The 25125-nt window shown below is 35.6% G+C and overlaps 4 protein-coding genes and 1 long non-coding RNA gene across 5 annotated transcripts; 3 read left to right on the forward strand and 2 right to left on the reverse strand.

Annotated features, from left to right (window-relative positions):
• Window positions 1-74: 74 nt before the first annotated feature.
• Window positions 75-10012, forward strand: LOC135833421 (histone-lysine N-methyltransferase SETD2-like). The gene is made up of 18 exons (XM_065347240.1): window positions 75-311; window positions 544-613; window positions 898-3430; window positions 3516-3635; window positions 3707-3835; window positions 3899-4100; window positions 4174-4271; window positions 4356-4455; window positions 4527-4763; window positions 4840-4952; window positions 5041-5222; window positions 5313-5376; window positions 5451-5615; window positions 7155-7282; window positions 7373-8178; window positions 8271-8459; window positions 8541-8873; window positions 9094-10012. Exons 3-18 carry the CDS (start codon window positions 1059-1061, stop codon window positions 9253-9255), a joined length of 5400 nt encoding a protein of 1799 aa, XP_065203312.1. The 5' UTR covers window positions 75-311; window positions 544-613; window positions 898-1058; the 3' UTR covers window positions 9256-10012.
• Window positions 10013-10097: 85 nt separating this feature from the next.
• Window positions 10098-14555, reverse strand: LOC135833427 (outer dynein arm-docking complex subunit 4). Its single transcript, XM_065347247.1, has 5 exons — window positions 13661-14555; window positions 13412-13544; window positions 13168-13317; window positions 10395-10601; window positions 10098-10317 (listed from the first exon to the last, which is right to left on the reverse strand). Exons 1-5 carry the CDS (start codon window positions 14264-14266, stop codon window positions 10106-10108), a joined length of 1308 nt encoding a protein of 435 aa, XP_065203319.1. The 5' UTR covers window positions 14267-14555; the 3' UTR covers window positions 10098-10105.
• A 7-nt stretch (window positions 14556-14562) lies between these two features.
• LOC135833434 (uncharacterized) lies at window positions 14563-18463 on the forward strand. Its single transcript, XR_010556463.1, has 2 exons — window positions 14563-14838; window positions 18101-18463. It is a non-coding gene; the product is annotated as an uncharacterized LOC135833434 (long non-coding RNA).
• Window positions 18445-20704, reverse strand: U4-U6-60K (U4-U6 small nuclear riboprotein factor 60K). The gene is made up of 8 exons (XM_065347244.1): window positions 20488-20704; window positions 20191-20398; window positions 19980-20125; window positions 19697-19901; window positions 19438-19620; window positions 19139-19354; window positions 18789-19065; window positions 18445-18714 (listed from the first exon to the last, which is right to left on the reverse strand). Exons 1-8 carry the CDS (start codon window positions 20573-20575, stop codon window positions 18571-18573), a joined length of 1467 nt encoding a protein of 488 aa, XP_065203316.1. The 5' UTR covers window positions 20576-20704; the 3' UTR covers window positions 18445-18570.
• Window positions 20705-20943: 239 nt separating this feature from the next.
• Window positions 20944-24433, forward strand: LOC135833426 (protein bric-a-brac 1-like). The gene is made up of 6 exons (XM_065347245.1): window positions 20944-21338; window positions 21640-21841; window positions 21910-22125; window positions 22296-22803; window positions 22880-22948; window positions 23023-24433. The coding sequence occupies exons 2-6, from the start codon at window positions 21653-21655 to the stop codon at window positions 23358-23360; spliced, it is 1320 nt and encodes a 439-aa protein (XP_065203317.1). The 5' UTR covers window positions 20944-21338; window positions 21640-21652; the 3' UTR covers window positions 23361-24433.
• The last annotated feature ends 692 nt before the right edge of the window (window positions 24434-25125 follow it).

Raw genomic sequence — 25125 nt, forward strand, 5'->3', positions numbered from 1 at the left:
ATCATGTTTGGCAACGCCGCAATAAAAAAGGTATCATTTTGGGGTACGTTTTGTAAACTTATTCTGTGAAGAACTTGATGCGGAAGGGAAAGAGGAAGGTGATTGAAAAAAATGGTAAAGCATATCTAATTTTTAGAGCTTTTTATTAAAAATCTGCGTATTTTTTTTCAATTTTATATTGCGAAATATTACAGTTTAGATGTTTATCCTGCTGTATATAATGCCGGCGGCCACATTAATCCGAGTTTTAAAACACCGTTGCTGATACAGACGAGAATGAAGTATTAATATCGCAGCGTTATCCAAGAACAGTAAGTTCATCTGGTAAAATTGATAAATTCATTTAATTTCGTTTATGCGTATTCATCGGAGAAGAAAAATACTTAACGCAGTATTAATTTTCGATTAGATACAGTATTTGTATGTTTAGACGTAATCGGCTTGTTGGATTACAAATTGAATGCCTGTTCGTTCAAACCTCTTTATCGGTGTACTTTTTTGTTGAAAATGTGATAGTAAGCGTGCATTTTATCTCATTTTCAGATTTTAATTTAAAAACTACTCTACGGAAGATTTCGATACCCAGAAAGTTGCGCTGGAATGTTTTGAAATGGTACGTAATTTTCATGTTTTACTTTGAGTTAGTTATTGATTAATTCGCATCGCTTCGTTAGAACGAATTTACTTTATTCAAACCTACAACGAATAGAAAAACCTACGTGTTACGATCAGAATGCTACAATTTGTAAATTACGTATGGTGAAAAAAACAAAGTTAGAAGTAATAGTAATTAACGTGGGAGTATCGTAGGTTTTTATACTAGTAGGTACATCGGCCATTTTAAATCACGCGTAATTCAATCAACGCTCACGAAGTTGTGATATTGCTTTGTTTTAGATATCCGTTTATTTGCCTCAATTACGTCGCTACTCATCGATAAAAATCATTAAACAAAGGCAGATCGTTATTTGACGATTCGATTTCTTCAAATGGTATAATTTTGAAGATAAAATTGATAAAAAGAGTCATCAATTCGGTTTCCGGATTGCGTTAACGAAATGAATTCCAGTTTTACCGAAGACGAGTCGATCGATAGTGCGGGAGAGGAATATGATACGGAACAGCTCAAACTGCAAGATATCGCTGCTATCGTGTTTGGCGACGTGAAACAAGTTTGCATCAACGGATCCGTGGGCATAGATCCTTATTCGATTAATAATGTAGATGCTTCCGAAAACGCTCAAGAAGTGGTCAACGGGAACGACGTAGAAGTAGAAACACCTTCTCCTGATGTAGAAAATCGAAACGAATCAGATGAGATTGATGCTCCGTTGAATCCAGTCAACGAAGAACCTGCTTTTAAACCTATCGAATCTGATGAGATTAATCCTTCGTTAAATTCCGTCAACGAAGAACCTGCTTTTAAACCTATCGAATCTGATGAGATTAATCCTTCGTTGAGTTCCGCCAACGAAGAACCTGATTTTAAGCCTATTGAATCTGATGAAATTAATCCTTCGTTGAATTCCGTAAACGAAGAACCTGCTTTTAAACCCACTGAATCCGATGAGATTAATCCTCCGTTGAATACCTTTAACGAAGAACATACTTTTGAACCCATCGATCAATGTTCGTCTCCGAACACCTCTCCTGGCAGGTTGACTCCTTCCAATATAAACTATACGCTTAGATCTTCCAGTCTGTCTCCCATTGCACGAGAAATAACTCCAGAAAATACCGAACGAGATGAATCAACGGGCGAATCCGCAAATCACCACAGTGCTGGTTCAAACAACGCGCTCAAAGTATTGGACGAAGTAAAAGATTCTCCTCGTTCGTGCGAATCTCCTTCCCTGCATCGTACTCAGAACTCAGCATCGCCTTGTGTGGGCCAACCTAACGAACAAAATGAATCATTCGACGTCGATAATCATAATCCATTCTGTGATAAAGAAAATTTAGATAAATTATCTCAATGTGATAGACTGAACGACGGAGAATGTACGCCTCGTGATGGCAGTAAAACTCCTATATTGTTTTCGCCCAGTAGTCAAGATTTTGGAGCCGAAGGTAGAGATTGTACTTTGGAAAACGGCCCAGATGAGGGCGAGAACGAGACTTGCGAAGAGAAAAAGCAAAACGAAGGGTTCGAAAGCGCCAACGAGTTGTGGAAAGAAGAGGAAGATCTGAGTAGTTTGATACCTAATATCGATATACCTTTACCTCCGTCCGAAAATCGTGTCAGCGAAAAAGAAGATAAACGTTGGAAAGTTAACAGATGGGCGACGTCCAAATTCGATCGAGATCACGACCGTGGTCGCGATCGTAGATACGAACGCGGCCGAGACCGATACCGCGACCGGAGTCGTTCCAAGACCAGAAGAGATCGAGACCGACGAGATCACCGAGATTCTTCACGAGATGGCAGATCTTCCAAAAGATCACATCATCGAGATTCCAGCGACGAAAACCGTAGTAAAGATTCGCGTTCCAGGAAATCAGATTCTGATCGCTCGTCCCGAAGAAGACGCAGTTCCAGGCATAGGTCATCTAGTAATAGATCGCCGGATGATCACAAACGCGACGATCGTAGAAGATCTGGATCTAAACGTTCGTCGAGAAGAGAACGATCACGTGATCGAAGCTCGACGTACGATCGGCATAACAGCAGCAGGTACTCCAGAGACAGCCGAGACAGGCGTGATAGAAGTGATCAGCATTCGTCTTCGGATAGAAGAGATGAAAGTTATTCTAAAAAACACGACGATAGTAGATCGAGAAGAGATGATAAGAAATCGCGTAAACATAGTTGCAGCTCGGATCGATCCAGTGATGGTAGTCGTACTCGTAGAACCAACGATTCGAGCAGAAGCGCCAAAGATCACGATCGCAGATCAAAAGATACCGATCGTAAGTCAAAAGATTTCGATCGTCGACCTCGAGATTTTGACCGGCGATCGAAAGATTATGATCGACGATCGAAGGATTTCGATCGACGAAACAACGATTCTGATCGTAAATCACACGATTTCGATCGAAGAGCCGGCGATTCAGATCGCAGATCTCAGGATTTCGATCGACGATTCAACGATTCAAATCGAAAGTCTTACGAACCGGAACAACAATGGAAAGACGACCGTTTCGAGTTGGATAAAAATGTCGAAATGCCGGATCCGTTCCAAGAGGAAAATTGGGATGAAGAAGCAATGGGCGAAAATTACTCGTATAAACGGCCCCCTGAGCCTAAATCACCTCCACCGCCTGAACCAGATTACCCTCCACCTGAACCTAACTATCGACCACCTGAACCGGACTACCCTCCTGAGCCGGACTACTCTCCCCGTGATCGTCCTCCTTCGCCTCCTGAGGAACCAGTCACTACTCCGCCTCGTTTCGAAGCGATTTTGGAAAATGAATATCGTACTGATAGGTGAGTCGACGTTATTTAGATGTTTGCTTTTTTTCAAAATTCTTAATTCGCCTAATTCTTACGTTGAATTTATTTTGTTTTTTAGGAGTGTGAGCAAAGATGCCGAAAGAATGATTTGCGATTGTGTTTTAACCAAAGAGGAAATCGCTCGAGGTGAAAAAGGTTGCGGAGAAGATTGTCTTAATCGATTATTACTCATTGAATGGTAAGAAAATATCGTACTGTGTTGAAAAAAATCGCAAAAATTCGCATCTGACGTACTTTTCTCGGTTACAGTTGCTCTAGATGTATGTTGGGCGACCGTTGTTCGAATAAAAGATTCCAAAGACGAGAATACCCGAATTGCGAGATCTTCAAAACCAAAAAGAAAGGTCACGGATTACGGACTCTACAAGATATCCCATAGTAAGTTCTCATATACTTGATAATTTACCCCGGAGCAGGTTTTAATTTAAACATTTGTTACAGTGGCGCGTTTATAATGGAGTACGTCGGAGAAGTTCTAGATTCTTACGAATTTGAGAAAAGAGCCGTCGATTATTCTCGAGGAAAGAGTCCTCATTTCTACTTCATGTCTTTGAAATCAGACAGCATCATCGACGCGACCGTTAAAGGAAACATATCACGTTTTATTAATCACAGTTGCGAACCAAACACCGAAACTCAAAAGGTATACCCGAAGATGAAAATAATCAACTGTTTTATCCAAGCTGCGTTTCTTATTCGTAATTCTATGTTCGTAGTGGACCGTTCAAGGCGAAGTGAGGATCGGATTTTTCAGCTTGAGAGATATCAAAGCAGGCGAAGAAATCACCTTCGATTATCAACTTCAAAGATACGGGTAAAAATCAGTCTATTTTCCCTCCAAAACCGAAAATATTTAATTCAAAATATTATCATTGCAATTATTATTTTTCATCTGCAGAAAACAAGCCCAAAGATGCTACTGCGATACTCCCTCTTGCAACGGTTGGATCGGCGATGATCCGGATAAATTCGCTAAGAACGATAGGCACTTCAAAGATGTACGTATAAAGATCACTCATCGTACTCTGGCTATAATTGGCGGAAATATTTACCGAATTTTGTTCTACAGTGGGAGACAGCTCTGGATGAAATTTCACAAGTAGGCCTAATGAATCGTCACCAAACGTTGAACCTGAATCGTTTAATGGTGCACGCGAAAGAGTTACCAGTTCGGATGCAAATATTGCAACTGATCCAAGAAGGTAATCCACCCTGTCGTCGATTGTTCGTCGATTATCACGGATTACCCATTATTTGGAGCTGGATGGTTGATTGTACGCCGGAACAAGACGACCTTAAGATACAGGTATGGATTCGTATCGCCGTATCCAAATTTATCTGTTTGCAGTGAAATACCTAATGAATTATTGTTTTATTTTCAGATCTTGAAAACATTGGCGTCTTTGCCTATTACCAATAAAACTATTTTAGCTGATTCGAAAGTTTTATCCGTTGTCGAACAATGGGCTTTCATGTTCGAACAAAAAGTACACAGGTAAAATGAAATTCCTTATTTCAGAAAAAAAACCTCTATGGTCGTTACACGTTTGAGTAAAATTTCATTACCTATTTTATGATTACAGTAGCGAAGCATTATCTGCTCAGTCAGTCTTGGAATCTGTCGAAGATATCGCGTCTGCCGATGAAACTCCTGTATCCGAATTAGCGCAGAAATTAATGAACGAATGGTCTTCTTTAAGAGAAGCATACCGGATACCGAGAAAAGAACGTATACAGCAGATGAAGAAACACGAACAGGAAGCTGGTAAGGCTATTTTACCATATTAATTATATCGACTCGAAATTCCTTCGTTCGACTGAAATTATTTCAATATTATTTCTTTTCAATGCGCAGATCAAACTGTTCCCAAACATCGGCCTAAACGACTCCCTGTTTATGCAGAGCAAATGAGAGACAGGTAAGAGATATACGATCAGTTGGAAAACTAGATAATGTACCTTACGTATTGAATTTCACATGTCTTATGATCAGGTATCGCCGAAACAGGAATTCTCGTAATAAAGACTTTGAGAAAATCTATTTCGATCGAATGAAAGATTACGACGGTGCCCCACCTGATCAAAGAAAACGTCGAGAATCTCCCGGAAGGAATTTCGAAAACCGTAAACATCGACGAGGAGATAATAATAAAGACAGGTATATTTTTTGTAGAATTCAACTTGTTATGATAATCTATTTGAAAATTTATTTTTATAAAAATCACAAAAAACGAAAATTTTCAAGTAAATTTAATGTTAAACAAAAAACATTCTAATTGAAATCTGATAATGAAACTTGATCGAGTGTTTCAGGCAATGTTGTTTAGTAAAAAGGAAGGTTTTTAGACAATTATCATCAAAAAAAATGAGAATTGTTAACAATTTCTAAAAATAGTGATTTTTTTGCAATGCTTGAAAAAAAATTTTTGCAAAAAAAAAAACGAAAATTTCAAGCAAGTATTTAGCAAAAAACAAAATTTGATAGCAAATTAGACAAATAGCAAAGCAAAAGACAATGCTTTTCAACAATTTTTGAACTTTGTGATTGAAAATGAAAATGCAACACTTTTTAGCAATTTTGTTTTTAAAAAAGAGGGGATTTTTCTAATTTTGGTAAAAGCAGCACTTTTTGGCAAATTTTTGTAAGAAACATAATTTGAACAGTTTTTGGCAAAAAAGTGAGAACGTTTGAAATTTCTTGACCTAAAAAAACTGAAATTTTCCAAGAAAAAACGATACTTTTTGGCACCGCTGACTCATTTGGCAAAAAGCAATGCTGCCAAGAAAAGTAATTTTTGAACAAAGGTAACTTCGGTGACCAAAATTTTGGAAAAAGTAGCCAAAAATTGCTTTTAATAATTTTAGTAACTCGGTAGCTTGAAAAGTAACCGAGTAAAAGCCTCGCAAATGCGGATTTTCAGGAACGCTGATTTTGATCCTGAAATCCTTTGACCTCCAAATCAAAATTAAGCTTCCCAGTGGAGTACTTGTAGTCCGAAAGTTTCATAAAAAATTGAAATGTAGGTTTTTAACAACGCTAATTTTGATTCTGAAATCAGTTTGACACAAAAACCAAATTGAGTCTTCCAGACGAAGGCTTGAGGTCCAAAATTCTCTAAAAAAAACAATACGGATATCAAAATGTTGGATTTTAGGGACGCTTATTTTGATTTTGAAATTCGTTTGACCCTCAAACCAAAATTGAGTTTCCCAGAGAAACACTCGAAGCCCAAAAATTTCATAAAATACGACGTGAGTATCGAAATTGTAGATTTTCAAGGACAATAATTTTGATTTTGAAATTAATTAGACCCAAAATCGAAGTTATGTCTTTCAGATCAAAGATTATGGCCCAAAATTTCATAAAAATACTACATGGATATCAAAATGCTGGTTTTTAGGGACTCCGTTTCACCTTAAAATCAAAATAGAATCAATTTTTCAAAATTTCGGGCTCCCAAACCCTTCTTTTGTAAACCGTTGGGAAGTTCAGTTTTTGGGATCAAACTGATTTTCACATCAGAATCTCGCCGGGATAATTTCTACGAGCACTTTTTCCCCAGTGATTGGCATTTTCTAGTAGTGAGGCTATTTCCTCCTCAAAATTCCAATCTGTTCAAAGTGCTTACCCATTTATCTTGTGGTCTTTCGATGTACCTATCTAAAGTTTAATAATCCGGTATTTTTCCATTTACAGTGCAAACAATAGCAAAGTATCCAAACAAGAGCATCGATTCATGTTCGAAATGAAAGTGAAACAACAAGAAGAAGAACAACAGAACTGGTACAAACTGTACTACAGTCAGCAAGCCATGATGTTACCTCGTAAGTATACCGCCAAAAATTGCAAACTAATCCGTAGATATATCGATAAAGACGAGCCTATCTGACCGTATTTTTCTTCGTATTTCGCAGCTCCATTTATGCCACATCTTCCACCGCCTCAATCGTACCCACCAGCTACACCCGTAGTAGATCCAAAACAGCACCCGCAGCTGCAGCAGCAACAGCAACAACAGCAGCAAATGCCATCATCGACTCGAACTCATCCTTATTACCCGATAGCTCCTCCGGTGACTTATCCTTCCGTACCGGCTACCCATATACAGTTACCATCGTCGACACCGACTCCTACTTCAGCGTTACCGCCATCTACGCAGTATTATCGCGCCCCTATGGCTACGGCCTCGTATCCGCCACCTACGGTAGTACCTTATCCGCGATCCGTAGCAGTTGATCCGCAGCTGCAGTCACAGCCTCAAGCAGCGTCGGCTCACGTCAAGCCCGAAGAACATTACACCTTCGATTATCAAGCCATTAGAAATCATTTACCTCAGATCGCGCCGCTTGACGAGGCGACTCTTCGCGAAACACTCAGAACAGCCGGCGTACCGGTGCCGGTTCCGTTTGTCGTCGATCGCAGAGATTCGTCGAATTCCGCACCGTCCACCGCTGTTCAACCTGCCACCAATATCGATGCGGAGAAACAAGTCCAACTTCCACGTAATTGGAGAACAGCTCGAGATGACGATGGCAGAGTTTATTATTATCACACCAAGACCAGAGTATCGCAATGGTATCCTCCCGCCAGCGAGTCGAATGGTAGCGATGAAGATACCAGTGATGGCCGAAGTAGCGGCGAAGATGACGATGACGTGGAGTTCAAGAAAAAACGCAGAAAGTCCAGTCGGTCCGATGAAAAAGAAACTGATCAGAGTCGAGTACGTAGATAAGGATTTTACCTACTCGAGACGAGTGTTTCGTGGTGTTTGATTTAAATATTTTGATCGTTGTGATGTTTTTCTTTTCGCAGATCGATGCTGAAATTAAAGAAAATCTAGCAGCTATGTCGTCCGAATTCCAAGATTCCGATTACGACGATTACAGTCCTGCGGTAAAGAGTAACGAAGAACAAGAAGAATTCGATAAAGAAAAATCTGCCCGAAGTGATAACACTGCTCAGCCGCAAAAGGTGCCCTTAATTACCGAACATATCATAAGCGTGAGTATCTACGAAGGATTTATTTCATTCGCCATGTTCCTTTGTTGTGGAATACGATTATCACGATATGTTTTTATACAGCCTCGTGAGCCGATCAGTAAAGAAGAACGTATCAGAAACAAGAAACGAATACGTAGTCAGAAAGAGAAAATGCAAAGACATAAAAAAACCAAATTGACGAACGGTAGCGCGACCAGCTCGAAGAGTAGCTCAAACGGTCACGTCAGCAACAACAGCACCAAATTGGTCAGCGCTCCTGCTGACACTTCTAGTATTACCGATCGTAAGAAGAGAGACACATTTATTCACCAGTTGTCTAATTTCGTCGTCAGCTGCTTGAATCCTTATTTTCGAAGTACATGTACTCGAGCTAGAATCACGAATGATAAAGATTTCAAACATCTGGCCCGAAAAGTAAGCAAATTTCACTATTCGTGTGTAGATTATTATCGTTATTTTGAGTTTGGGTTCGTTTGACTTTTGTTCTTGTGTCATTAGTTGAAATATCGTTCTCCTATCATTCGAATCCGAACTCTTGTGGCATGTTGGAGCTTCGACACCTGAGCCAAAACAGAGAACTCAATTCTTCGAACTATATTTACTAATTTCCTCCATCTTTCGTTTCTGTTCACAGCTCACTCATTACGTAATGCTAAAAGAGTCGAAACACTGCCAGAGCGTTGCTGACTTGACTTGTAATTCCAGCGTTAAACATAAGGCCAAAGAATACATACGAAAATATATGTCGAAATTTGGCGAAATCTACGTAAGGCCGCCGGACGACGCCAATTACTAAGGAGAAAACCAGATATTTCAAAAATTTTACGAACTAAATGATTTTTAACTGATCTCAAAAAAAAAAAAAAACATTTTCGAGTGAAATTTAGGCACAGGGTTTGAGAGTGTTTTATTTCCAGGACGTGTACTCTTTGGTAAGGTTGATTTTAAGAACGTACCAGATTTTATTTAAGCGTGTATTTATTTTCGTAACCGCTGTTTTGATTAATTTTGATAACGAAACAGAAAAATTTGTCCAATTTTGTAGATACGTACGTATTTAAAAAGAGATGTCCGAAAGCGTGTTTTTAAATATTTGTGTTTAGATAATTCTTATTTTTTTTTTGTTTGTTATGTTACATCGAGAAAAAACATATATTTTTTTGTTGACGTTGAAGTATCGATTATTTTCGTTTTCTTATTCGTGTTCGAAGTTGATTATTTTTGTTTTTCTAACGTAGAGAACGAAGAAAATAATAGATACAGAGTTGTTTTTCTTTTTCATTTATTATTTGTTATATTTTAGTATATATATTTTACTATTTTATTGCATTTCCCTCTCTCTCCTTTGTGAAGCTTTTGATTTGTACAATTGAGTTTTGTTTTTCTTCTTTTTCTGATATATTTTCATTTTTAATTGTATTTTACTAACGAGTATACCTATTCTATACTCGGAACTACGTATTTTGATGTATTCATTTTGTACGTGTAAAATGTAATTTCGATTTATACTGTGTTCAACGATACGATTCGTATAAACTTGTTTCCAAAACATACATCTCGACGAATTTATTACTTTTATCATAAATTACTAGTACCACGTACACATTTTTGGAAGAGAATTTATTTTAATAATTATTATTATCGGGTTAACTACGGGATCCATTTTTAAGCGGTTTAGCTGATGAACTAGTTCGATTCTTGGCTAATTTACTCGAAGCTGAACCGGCTGCTTTGACGGTTACCAGAGCCTGCTGCTGTTTCCAAAAGTATTGTCGGTTTTGTAAAAACTCCATTCCTTCTTTAGCTTCGGCTAAGATTTTATTATCTGGTTTATATTTACCGCTTAAACAAGCGAGATCTGTAAAAAGAAAAATTGGCAAAAATTTGTGTAAAAATTGGTTGGGAAATTTCAATTTCAAGATTTACGTAGCCCACCTGGGTTTCGCATTAATTTCTCCAGATAAATTTTATCGGCGTGGAGTTCTTTGAGTAATTTTTTATCACGCTGTAAATTCACGTTTGATTGCGTTGTTGAAGGTAAATCTAATTTATGCGAAAAGCTTTCTTGACTTTGGTAAGTTTGTTCGGGATTAAATTGTGATCTCTGGGTGAGAAATTTTTCGAAGCTGGGTACGGATTTACCTGCAGAAAGAAACAAAACACACGCTAAAATACTAGATATGTTGACTTTTGAGGTTAAAAAATTTGACAAAGGCAAAAATTGATCAAAGAAAAATTTTCAAGAGAAAATATTTTCTAGCAAAAAACCAAGAGAAAAATCGACTAAGGAAAAATTCTCCAGAGAAATATTTTTTTAGGGGAAAAATTCGATGGTAAAAAATTATCTAAAAAATATCTTTTCCAGAGAAAAAATTAGGTACACAAATGAAAATTTTTTAGTGAAAAATTCTTTAGAAAAAAATGACAAAAGACGAATTATTCTCCAGAAAAGAGCACTCAGGACATAAAAGGTCGATAACTCAGGAATAATTTATACAAAAAATTATGAGGGAACTTTTCCAGAGAAAAATATTTTAAAAATAAAATCCGGCAAAAGAAAAATGTTTCAGGAAAAAAAACAAGCAAGGAAAATTCTACATAGACAAAAAAATCTGATAGACGAAAAATTCTCAAGAAAAATCTCTGACAAAAAAGGGAAATTCTTCAATCTCCAAAAGAGAAAAATGCTTCAGATTCAGGATCTGATGAAGAAAAAATTCTCCAGAAATAATTCACCAGAAAAGATACTAAAAGAGGGAAATTCTTAAAAACTCCCATAGAAAAAAATATTTCAGAAAATGATTTAACGGAAAGAAATTCTCTAGAAAAGATATTTGATTAAGAATAATTCTCTAGAGAGAATTTATTTTCCTGGGAAGAATTTCGAGGAAGATAAAAGTTCTTAGCGGAAACACTGCTGGAAAATAAATTTGACGGAGGAAAATCTTACTCAGAAAAAGAATCCTCAAAAATAAACTCACAAAGGCAAATATGTACCTACCTACATAAAATAATTTTCCAGAAAAAGCATTTTGAGAAAAATGACAGACAAAAATTGTCCATAGAAAAATTATTGAACTGTGGAAAAAATTCTTCAGCCAAAAATTCTTTTAAAAAACCTGACAAAGACAAATGTAAGATAATTTTTCAGATAAAGGATTTGAAACCAACTGACCAAAATTCTGCAGAGAAAAAAATGTTTCAAAGTCAGAATCCGATTTAGGAAGAATTTTACCATGAAAAAAATCTACAGTGAAAAATTGTTCATAGAAAAAATTTGACAGACAGAAAATTTCCTAGAAAAAAAATTCAACTCCACACAGAAAAAATTCTTTAAAAATTCCAGAGAAGAAATTCGTCAGAGATGAAATAATTCTCTGAAGAAAACATTTCCGAACAAGAAATTTGACAGTTGAAAATAATTCCTCAATTCTCACAAAACAATTTGACAGACCAAAAATTCTTCAGAAAAAAGTTTGCCAAATAAAGAGGAAAATTCTAAAAATATTATGTCTTAGAGAAAAGAGATACCTATAGGTAAATTATTTCAAAAAATAAATTCGACAAACACAAATTCTTAAGAGTAAAAATTCAAAGGAAATCAAAAAAAATCTGATAGGTAGACGAAAAATTTTCCAGAAAAAAAATTGGCAAAAGAGAAGAGGGAGATTTTCTAATTTTTAGGCGAAAAAATGTTTTAGAGACAAACAGAAAATTTCTTCAAAAAAAATTTGAACAAGAGGAAATTTGACCGAAAAAAAATGCGGACATGAAATTCAACAAACAAAATTTTAAAAATTTGGCACACGACAAGTTCTCTAGAGAAAATACCTACTTTTTATTTTAAAAAAATCAACTGATGGGATTCTCCAGAAAGCAATTTCTTCAGTGTAAAAAATATGACAGAGGAAAATATTCTTCATAAAAAAATTTGTCGGACGATTTTTTAGTGAAGGAGAAGGGGTTTTTTCAAGAGAACAAATAGGTACATATTTTTTAATCGAAAAAACTCGATAGATGAAAACAATTTGTCCAAGAAAATCCTCAAGAGAAAATATATTTTTTCAGAAATGAAATTCGACAGTGGAAAGATTTTAGACTTGGAGAAAAAATTTGACGTGGGGAACTTCTATAGTGAAAAAAAATTGATGAAGGAAAAATTTGACAGAAAGGAAATCCTCAAAAGAAAATAATCTGACAAAGAAAAATTCGCCAGTAAAAACTTAATTTTATTAAAAAAAAAAAAAAAAAAAAAATGAAACTTGACCAGACAAATTATTTATTTATAAAAATTTTTTTTTGGGAACAAAATCAACAGACAGAATATTTTTAGAGAAAAAATGTTCCAAAGACAACATCAAATTACGTGTTCAAATTTAAATTGAAGGCACTCAGCAATTTGAAAATTCAAAATAATATTCGTATGCCTTTTAAATTTGATGCCAAACTGAAATTGAAACAGATCATTTTTGAGCTGCTTTCAAAGTTCTGCAACGTGATGCGATCACATTCAGCCCATTTGCAATTTTCAAACCATCGAGAGCCTTTGAAAAAATAGATCTCAACCAAATCTTTGCCATTTCAGAGACGTTTGAGTTGTATGCATATTATAGTTCCAAATAAACTATTCAATTTCTCAAATAGAACACTCGGTATCGAATAAAAACAACTTTGCACAAATAAAAATCATCATCCAACATTTACAAACCAATGGTATTCAATATAGCCTGTTGAGCTTTATGCACCCCCAATCGGAAATTCTCCATTTGTGGACGAATATGAAGGCCCCGATGAAAATACATCAAACTGTACTCAAATTGGGCCAAATGATAAAGAGCTTCTGCTTTTTGATACAATCCTGCAAACAAAAACACACCATTCATCATCGTGGAACTCATAACTGTAAAACTGTAATAAGGACCTACCTATGATAAAAAAAATTCAAAACCAACCTTTAATAAACGATTTATCCTCGGTCAACGCTTGTTCAGCATCTTTCAAGGCCAAGGATGCATTACCCATCATCAAATGGCATTTACTTCTGGCAACCAGAGCATTTTTATCGTACGGATTCAGCTCCAATGCCTGAAAAAACCACCAAAATTTACCTACTCGTTCGTTTCATACAACACATCTCCTATTCTCTACTCAAATTCTGAATAATTTTCATTCATGTGCATTAAATTTCGAGACAGAATAACCTTATCGACGAATTTCATAGCAACGTAGACGTCTCCGGTTTTAAATCTGTGTATAGCCAATGCGAGCAACGTGCCAGGATGAGCTTCTTCTGAAATCTCCAAAATCCTAGTCCGATCCTGACGTCGTTTCAGTTTCAAAGACTGTTTGATATCTCGACTACCTAAATTCACAGCAGCTGCTCGATCCTTATCCGTGTACACTTCCTCGAGTAACCTCTGCCTGCGATTCCATTTATTGGCGTTCTTTCTATTCGATCCTTTTTGATCGGGTACCTGAGCATCTCGACCAAGTTGCTGATACATAGGTGTGGCAGAATTGCTTTTAGCAGCCGGCTCTTCTTTATGATCGCGTTTCTTTTCAGCGCTGCCATTGGGCGAAATGAGTTCGTTGGATCTCCACGCGACACCGACGCCTTTCTTCTCCTTGGAAAGAGCATTCTTGGCGGGATCTCGATTCACACCTTCTTCAGATTCCAGCCCCACATCGTTACGAACGAAACTCTGTATCACTTCGTTTTGACCGGTCACACGAAGGATATCTTTGGCTTGTTTGTTGATCGATGAGGTGATCGACGACGACGATTCCGCGATATCTCCGCTCATCATTCGGCTATCATACCGGACAGCTTGGTACTTCCGAGAAACGATTAATATATGTAGGTACCGAATTTTACTCGTATTCGCACGAAATTCTGCCAACTCTACGTGTTCGATGTTCGCTCATCACGGTGCTAGAACCGACACCATAGTCGAGGTGTCACCGACAGGCACATTACTTTCAACACCTCGCCGTTGCTACGCGACTACGTATAAGCGTATTTTCATACCCTCGAATGTGTAATTTTGTAAATTTTCCACCTACTTATCTAACCTAACCTATGGAATATGGGGCTACGGATGCACTTATTCGAGAATTAAACCAGCACGCGATTCGAATTCCTGTAATCTTGGATTTTGACAACGTCACAATTTTTTTTATTTTTTTCAATCAGAAAAAATATGGAAAATTTCAGAGATAGGTAATTGAAAATGCTTCCCTACGCGATGTTTGATAATCGGAACCAACCAATTGTGTGTCTGAGGGCATCGAGCGTGTCACTTGTAATGAAATTTTTGATTATTCGGGTAATCGAATTACGAATCCTTCGTGAAACGTGATTGAATTAGAGAATATTCAGGTATGGCACCTATCTAATTTTTTAAAATAAATTGCTTCGTGACCTTTTTTTTTTTTTTGCCTTGGAACAATTTTGTAATTTTTTGCACGACTGCTCATTTGTGGATACAGTGTTATCAGAAAGAGCTACGATCTACCTCGATCAGATTTTCAAATTCAAGAACTCAAAAATAAATGGATATTTGAAGTCAGCACCATCGAGAACCTAAAAAAACGAATCGTCAATAGCTGTTATTTCCACGTTTTTAAATTTTGAACCTATTTAAAGACATGAATTGGTTCGAGGTGGGGAGAGTAGGGGGAGGATGGAAATATCGAATTGAAAATATAAGCCAGTATTCAAACTCGATATGTTTAAAATGATAAAAAATTGTTATTAAGTAATAAGCTAATTCAGTTTTAAACTTTTCTGAAATTTTGATAATTTTTTTTTTGAAGGGGGGAGGGAGAGTGGAGGCAACAAATGCTCACAAGGAATGTTAAGATCTTGTTTTAAAAAATACTTTGTGACAAAGAAGATAAGAGAGTTTCGATATTTAAACGATACTTTTCAAGTTTTGCATTCTCTTGAAAAGTAGAACAAACTCTTACTCTAAAAATTAGCAGATTCGCTCCAAGTTCCATTATTCTTGAAAAATTATTCGTTCCATGGTCTACCATGTTTTGACAAATGAGCCCAGCAAGTTTGTCAGTTTCCCAAAGAACCGCAAATGCTAGAAAATGACGAGATCCAGTCCCTCTCACCCTCAGGAGGATGAAGATGAAAACATCAGTAGATCATCGAAGGGATTTATGACGATAAAATCCAAGAAAATCGAATTTTTTTGGGGTCAGGTTACTCTGATACCCATTTGCGATAGATTTGAGAATAATCTTGGTGTTAATAGAATTGCATACTCAGTTTGCCGTAAATATAGCATCTCGTAGGTATTTACGGCAAACCGAGTATGCAATTCTTTCGACACTGATGTACCTTTTTACACGAAGGCTCGCATCTCAAGACTGCTAAAATTGGAGAAAATCTGTTACCTACCAGAATTTGAAAGATAACAGATAAGAGATTAAAATTCAGTCACGAAACTTTAAAAATCTCGAAACTGAACATTCAATGTGAAATTTCAATTTTTTTCAAACACAATAGGTTAATAAATAATAATCAAATTGAAAATTGTAATTCAAAAATTAGAAAAAAAAACACTTTGTCGAGTGAGCATTTTTTGCGCTTTTTTCAAAAAACGAATTTTCAGAATAGAAATTTTATCACCGATGAAGGAGGGAGGGGTACACAAAGATCTACAATTTCAAAATTCAAAATACGTAGGTAATTTCAAAAATGAAGCTGCATAGTTTATTGATTCCGATTGCCATATTTGTTCGATGGTGCTGAGTTCAAATATTGGTTCATTTTTTCCACAAACCCCCTTCCCCTCAACGGTACCCTTGAAAATTGTCAAAATATCGGAAAATTGAAAATGACGAAGAACTTGATATCATGTACGAATTTTTTAAATTGAGCTAAAATGAAATACGTACTTACATTTTTTTTTTTTTTTTTTTGAAAGAAATGCACATTTTCTTCCGATCACCTCCTCCCCCTATTTTCAATTTCAAAAAAGAAGGATAAGAAAAGCAGCAGAGATGACTGATTTTTTTTTGATAAAGTTGAGGATGACAATTTGATAGAAAAATACGCCTATAAAAAAATGACTGAGCGAAAAACTGAAACTTGAAACTCATTTCGAAATTTAGGGTCAGAATTTGACTATCTCAATTTTTGAATTTAAAAAAATGCTTGAAATATGATCGAAAAAAAAACATACAAAATACAAAATGGAAGAAAAATTAAGTGACATGCAGAAATTTTAAAAAATAACCAATGTAATTGGAGCAAAATAATAAAGGCTTCAAGACTTCTTTGCTTATTGTGGCTTTTTCTGTTGGATGCAAAAAAAAAACAGAGCGTTCAAGTACTGTGCATTCAAACTGGAAATTCGAACCATAAAAGTGATAATTTAAAAGCAAAAAAAAGTTCGTAATTACAATTTTTTTGTCCAATTGACTCACATTTGATGCTGAAGGTTTTAATGAGAGAATTTAAAAAAATTTTCAATTCCTCCCAGTGTAAGTTTAGGCGTTATTAATTTTTTTACACCTTCTAAAAGTCATAAAATTGCGCGAAAAAAAGTGATACGAGATTTGAAATTTTCGAAATAATATTTTACCTCCACCCCCTCCTTAAAAGAGGTTCATTTTCACAATTTCAAAATGTAAACATTGAAAAATAATGAAGTTAACTTTAAAGGATATTTTATCGACAAAAATTCAAATTCTACAAAGTAATATTCCTTTCTACTCGAGAAATGAAGAGGGAGGGTACTCCATAAGAGAAAAAAATGTACTTTTTCAATATTTTTTTTCATCATCATCAAAATAAAATTTTTCTCTATGAAACGTCTGTGTGATTTTTAATGATTTATTTAGATTTCAAAACAATATACTTATGAGCAGATTTGCTAGAAAAAGATTGAGATTTTGTCAAATAAAAATTTTGATTCTATCAGACCTGCAGAAAATTTCATTTTTCTCTGGGATCCCACTTTTGAGACATTTTTGAAAATATTTTCAAAATACATCGGATGTACCTAAACCTACCATACCTAACTTAGTTTTCGAATTTATCGCGAGTAATTCAGAGAAAAAAAAACCAAACACGTAATAATTACTCGATCATAATGATGAATTGCTTTTTCATAATCTCCACATTTGTAATGGCTGGTTGCTTCGTCTCTTAATTCTTTCCAGGCTGATTGCTTCCAACGATTTTTCAACCGTTTGCTGTTTCTTGGCAGCGAATCGTTGCCGTGATTTCTCATCTTCATTGATTTTGTTTTTCGATTATTTTGCATCTTGCAATTTTAATTAAAATTTATTCACGTCACTGAAAAAAAAACTATCAAATTTGATACAAAGTTTTCTACAAAAAGAAAAATACCAAAGTCCGATTTTTTTTTGCTAAAAAATTGAAACCAAACAGCCAAGCTAATTACGATTAAATACTCACTTTTTAACGAGTACTGATATCTAGTTTCTTGACAACCATACTACTTTAAATCCGTTACTTGAAGAACTTTCACCATAAAATACGAAAATGCACCCAGCATTGCTCTACTTAAACCTGTCATTTACTCAAAACCATCACTTTTCTCGTACATTTCGAACCGAATAGATGGTAGAAATTAACACACGTCAAAACTTCATTTCAGTTTACAAAACAACAAGAGTCGATAGGAGAGGCAAAGGCACGTAGGATTAAACGACTGTCGGAAATGAGGCTCGTAAAATGGCTCGTTGACAAGAAACGGAAAATATGCGGCATATCGTAATGAAAAATATCCAACTTGATCGCGGTATCATACTACACAGAGACAATCATTACACACGCAATATTCTAACTTCTAGTTCGGTAGTTATCATTACCTACGTATAGTCTACCCATTACGGTTACATGTTCTTTACAAGATAAGATACCTTTTTGACATGCAATCGTAACCGCAATCAGATTTAAAATCATATTTTCTATATTTTGTATAATAATAATCGAAAAATAAACGATTGGAAAAATTGTATATTTTATCACATATTTATCGTGAATAGCACGACTTTATTTTCTTCGCATCGTAAAACTTCCATAAACGGAAGGGTCAATCGGTACCAAGATATCATAATATCGTATTCATTCCGGTGCCCAAAGTTTAAACGTTCGGTCGTAAGATGATGTAACGATGTACTTGCAATCTGGAGAAATATCCATACACATTATTTTATTATCGTGACCGGATAATGTTTTCAAGGGTTGCCACGTTTTATCTGACCAAACCTGAAAATTCAAATACGTTTATTAAAATGAAAAAAAAAAATTGTACGCGAAATTTCAATGAAATCATCGCATACCCTCGCAGTATTATCGTACGAGCTAGTAATCAAATATTGCCCACTGCCGGGTTGATATTTTACAGACGATACTAAATTCATATGAGCTGGGATCGTGTATACGCAAGATCTTTTTCTCAAATCCCATATCTTGGCGGCGTTATCTTCGCTTCCGGTGACCAAGTGATATCCATCGGGAGAAAAATCAACAGAAAAAATCGATTTTAAATGACCTTCCATAAACATTACGCATCGTCCAGTCCTTAAATCCCATACACGTCCGAACGCGTCTAATGACCTGGAATACGAATAAATAATTCGATCACGAAATCTCCTAACTCGAGAATAGTCCAACTGAAAGATCAACGAACCCGGTAGCTACAACGGAACCGTCGCATTGGAAAGATATACAATGTACAGGTTTGACGTGACCCTCTTGATGTAAAACTTCTTGACATTTAGTTAAATCCCATAATCGCCAAGAATTATCGTAACAACACGTGCCTAAGTATCGTCCAGAGGGATGAAATTGTAATCTAGAGACTCGATGTGGCGCATGACCTTCGACTTCAGCCAATGGGGTTTCGCTATAATGTATCTTCAGGTATATTATATTTTTGAATACGATACTTATAATTACAAGAGCTCGAGATTCGGATCGCGATCTTACCTATCCATATTCCATAATTTGACAGTGCCATCGTGAGCGCAAGATGCTAAAGCACATATTCTATCTGATACTTCGGCAGTAGCTTGAGGATGGAAGACGATAGCTCCGGCGTAACAATTATGCCCTCGGAATGTTCTTATGAGTTCGCAATCGGGCGATGACCACAATTTACACAAACCACTCCTGTAACACGAACCAATTAACGAACATGGCCGAAAAATAAGCATCAATTTTTTGCTAGAATTTAAGCAGTGTGTACCATGAAGCAGTAGCGATCATTTTAGAATCTGGACTAAATGTACAATAAGATATCGGTCTATCGTCTCCTATTTGACTGCAATTTATCGCTAGGGAGGTAAGATGCTTATGTAGTTCTTGTTTACGAGCGGTTCTGGTTGCTTCTGGGATTTCAGCTTCTTCTTTAGCTTTTTGTAACCTTTGTTTCGCTCGAATCAACGAATAACCTGCGGAAAAACAGAAGCATCTCCCTGAGTAACAAATTTTTTCGCACCAAAGTATGTCAAGAAAATTTCATGAATTACAAGCTATTTGAAATCTGGACTCTTTGAGTGCCTGTGGTCCTTCGTGATACCAGGTAGTCTCGGTTCCTTTATCTTGCTTTTTACGATCATCGGATTTTTGCTTTTTTTCGAGTTCTTTTTGTTGTTTGATAGCATCGCCGCCGACTCTATAAGATTGTGTTTTTAGTATCGAAACACAGATCAAATAGAACTACAAAAAAATGTATAATACCTTGACAGAAGATCTCTCAGACGAATTCTACGCTCGGCTGGACCTTCTCCGAATAAACAAATTGGTTCGCCGAGTAAACGAAGATTTTTCTTGACTTCTGAATCGTCTGTTGATACGTTCACCTGACTAGCTTTTTTACGGCGTTCAAATTCTTCTAGAAGTGCTTGTTTATCTTCCGGTAATACTTCGTCTTCAAGTTCCATATACTCTGAAAATGATCAGCATATTGAGCATTCTGCGATCTATGACGTATTTGCAAGAAAATCAGAACTGAATGGTGAAAATGAACGGACTTACCGGTGGATATGTTAACGTTGCCTACATCGCGCGAAAGCCTGTCCCCATCGGACATGTGCTCCGGCGAAGAACCAGGACTGCCCAACATGTTTATTATTACACAAATTATAAAATTAATCAAATAAAATTCACTTAATTCACAAAAAAATGTAAAAAAATCGGCATTTGAACGATAAAAAAATTCAAACACGATCACTGGGAAAGTGGGAAGTGTTTACGTTTCGAAAACCGAATTTCACACGTTTTTTAAACCGACAAAAAACGTCAAAACGTCAAAAACGACAATTTCACGAAATGCAACAGTGTTTTGGCAACGTTGCATTTTTTTCAGCAATAACGGAAACGAAAACGATGATTTTAATCATTTTTCGATATTATTTTCGCTGGTGAATCGTTTTTACCATTTTTTTGAAGTAAAAATTTCTATTAATAAAATTGAGACGTTCAGTTCATTGACTCATTCTTTTTGAACTTTTGTGCAATTGTTTATATGATAGTAATGTATTTTTAGATAGATATGTTAATTTAGCAAAGTTCAATGTGAATTACCGATCGTTAATTAATAATTTAAGTTAATTTTATCACCCGAGTAGCTGTGTTTTTTCTCGATTCGCGATTAAAAATGCTTAGAAACACGATAATCCGAAGTAGCCGTGGTATTTTCGAGTACACTCGATCAAACATTTCCGAGTGTTATTTTTAGTGAACTGTGTGTAACAGTTGAGATCCGTGGGAAAAATTTTTTCCATAGTTGAATCGAATCGAAGAAGAATTTTCCAAATAATTCGAATACTGAGATTTATTATTTTTCGCTACTTTGGCATCGATTTATCGTTCATCGTCGTTACATTGTAAGTATACGTATATTTTTCTTTATGTAGAACGAATCGAAAGCTTAACTTGATTTCGAATACGTTTTCAACCTAGTATGCAAATTTGTGTCATTCCGTTTACATCTTAATTACGTACAATTCGTCATTTTTCTCATCGGCGATAACTTGTGTCCGTTTTAAACCAGTTATCGCGCAAGTTGTCAGAAAAGTGATTATTTTTATCAACTTCGTCGAAAATCTGCTTCGCTCGTATTGATAAAATTTTCAGCTTACTTCACGTGATGTGTCATCTTTTATAACGTGTTGGAAATTTGCGCAGGTTTCACGCTAAAATGTTCGGATCCAGTCAATTGTTTTCTCTAAAATGGAACAATTATTTGAGCCATATTATGGACGCTTTCGATTCATTGCGAAGCGAAGAGAATCTGGTCGATGTGACTTTAAGCTGCGAAGGATACAAGATCAAAGCTCACAAAATGCTCTTATCTGCCTGCAGCTCGTACTTCAAGGAGCTCTTCAAAGTAAGCGATTGATTTTTTCTTTCATCTTAAAATGGAATTTTTCGTAATCTTGATTCGTATTTACACAGGATAATCCATGTCAACATCCCATTGTTGTGTTTCGAAACGTACGTTATTACGATTTACGTGCTTTGATCGATTTCATTTATCAAGGAGAAGTTAACGTTATGCAAGATCAATTGCCGTCATTTTTAGCTACTGCTAAACTGCTCGAAGTCAAAGGCTTGACTGATAATAGTTTCGGTTCTGAGCCACCTGACGGACCTAATAATAATGATTCCGAAGTAAGTCTCTGGTGTTTTTCTCGATTCTCATTCTGAAATAACTTTCTCTAATGCTCGACTAACAAATTAACTCGTATTTTTTAGCCAGCATAGGGTACTAACAAGTAAGCCTTGACCTGCGATACCTCACTTTGAATCGAACATCTACTAATTTTTGATCATTTTTACAGGCGTACGAAGAAGAAAACGTTTCCCAAAATATCGAAGATGAGGAAATCGAAGAAGACGAAACGTTATCCGACGTCTCGCAATATGCTCCTCAAATCACAACAAACGAATCGCCTTCGTGTCCTTTGAGTATTATTCCAATTACGAAGAACCCTGGTCCACCACCACCGCCAACGGATCACAATCCTCATAAACGAAAAAAGAGATCCGAAGATGAAGAAATTGTGCCCAGACAACGTCTCTTACCCAACTTGAAACCTATGCCGAAACTCGAGAGTCAAGAAATGCCTCCTCAGTTGTCATTTGCCTCTAAACAATCCATCGAGATATTTCCAATCACCTCGATAAAAACTGAGAAAAATCACGACGATTCGTACGATACACAGAGTAAAGATTCACGTATGGATTCGAAGGAATACTCATCCATGAATTCTCCGGATCATAATTTGAACGAAATGGAAATGTATGGAACTATCGAGGAGCCATATCAGAAACCTAACATGGAATTAAGTGAGTATAAAATAATGTTATTCTCTCGCTTTACTCGTTTGATTTCTAAATTTTGAAATTCCCTTTCTCTTTCTAGATCATCTTTTAACGAAATCTTCCAGAGCTGGAGGTTCAGGAGGTGATATGTCTCAGGATTCTTTACAAGGTATGTGTTTTTCTAAACAAGACTAATCGTATTCGTTCTTCGGAGTTTCTAATTACCTATGTTTATATTCCCAGGTCACTGGTTGAGTTCGCTGAATAACGCAGGAGATGGAACTGAACCAGCGATAACCGAAGCGAATAGAAAACAAACCCCGTCGAATGCCGACTTCTCTCAGCAGAGACATCGCTACATATGCAGCATATGCGGCGCTACTTACAAACACTTACGTAATCTGAGAGCTCACTGCCACCTACATTACGGTAAAACAAGGTGCAATCTATGCAACAAGGTGCTATGTAATATATCCTACTTCAAGAAACACTTACAACAACAACACGGTCTATTAACGACTAAGAAAAATGATGGTAAAACTGTACAATCGCCATCGCCTTCTACGACACTAAATTCGTAAACAGGGGCCTCCACTTTTAAAAAATTAACAACACGTTTCAGATCTCTATTTTAAAAAAAAAATACTGCCTAGAAAAATTAATACTCACTGGAAATATTACATCTTTTTTTGCTTGTTATATTTATACTTCTTTTACTTATTTTTATTTAGAAAATAATTCCCCGTTGAATGATATTTTTTTCTACTGCGTAAATACCTCAAGTTAAAGATGTATTTTTTTGTTTTCATTTTCATCTTTAACAATCTGCCATTTTTTTTTTCATTTTTTGTCTCTCTATTTAGCAACGCGTTCAATTAGTAAGTTGGTAGTAGGAGACCGACGAATAAGATTTAATCATATCGAATAAAACTTATCTTAAGACTATCAACTGCCGAATTATTGAAAATGACATTTTTTTTCTCAATGTATATTTTTTTTTACTTATTTTAATGGTTAAAAGCGTACGTGTATTATTATCTCACCAGTGCAATGTATATTTTTACTTTGTTATACGTTGTTGTTTTTTCTCATTTTTTTTTTCTTAATTACTTATCAAGATACTATAATTTTTAAGTACTGATTATTTAATTTACAGTACAATTTGCAACTAGTTAAAAACGAATGATAAAATGGTGTTACCTAAGTAGACGTTCTGCTCTGTCGTTATTGTGTAAATCTTGTTATTTTTCTGTTATATCGATATACTAACGTCGTTTTTTTTTACTTTACTTTTTTTCGTTTTTCTTATTCTTTCTTTTATTTAACACCGCTCTAGCACATTTTCTAAGGTAATATATTAATTATTTAGGGATATTCCAATTATACGTAATCGAATGTAAACATGACATCGAAATTGTTAAAAATTTGTATTCTTACTTAGCACTTCAAGTGTTCGTTTAATTTATTATTTTCTTCTTTTTTTTCTCTCTGCTATGGGGAATATTATGTTTTAAGCATTTAGGTTAATTTTGGAAGGATCATTTTCCTGTATTGATTTTTATTACGTTTATTACTCTCTGTTGTGTTTCTATTTTTATATATTTTTTAATACATTTTGTATTTACGTATGAAAAATTAAAATTGTGCATTCAGATGTTTTGGTTATTTTTTTATTTTTTTGGCAGATTAATTTCCAAATTCAAAATAGTTGACTCAGATTCGATAGAAAATCACTATCAGGTATCAAAATTTAAAACGTCATGAAGTTCTCGCTACCATTTTTCAATTCGGAGAACGTTTTGAGGAAAACCTGTTATATTAATTTCAGTCATCTGCGCAGAATACGATCATTATTAATCATCAATTTTTCGAGAAAATCGTTCGATTCAACGAAATGTATTTCCACACACACACACACAAACGCTTGAATTTGAAATAAAAATAACAGAAAATTCTTCAACCTTTTCTGAGTCAAAACTGAAAAGTCATTATTTTGTTCACAGATTTTGGCTTCTAGGTATTATTTGCAAAAAAAAAATGTAGGTATTTATTGCGTGAACAGTAACATGCCAACGTAACCAAAAACCACTTTTTATATGTAGATCAGCGTCTGTTCGGAAGGAGCGGCCGTGAAAGAGCATGACACTGATTCAGATGGCAAACATATTGCCTACATAATCAACTCGAAGGAGATAAGGAGAAACTTTTGCTTCAGCAATTCAGTGTTTCTGAAACGTGCCTCTGCCTAAATATTTCAAAATTTGAAGAGGCAGAATATCCAACATTTTTAAAAATTATCGAAAATGAAGTTAGTCTGTCCTAAAATAAATAAATAGTTGTTTATTT

This window comes from Planococcus citri, chromosome 1, assembly GCF_950023065.1.
Source record: "Planococcus citri chromosome 1, ihPlaCitr1.1, whole genome shotgun sequence".
NCBI classification, from domain to species: Eukaryota; Metazoa; Arthropoda; class Insecta; order Hemiptera; family Pseudococcidae; genus Planococcus; species Planococcus citri.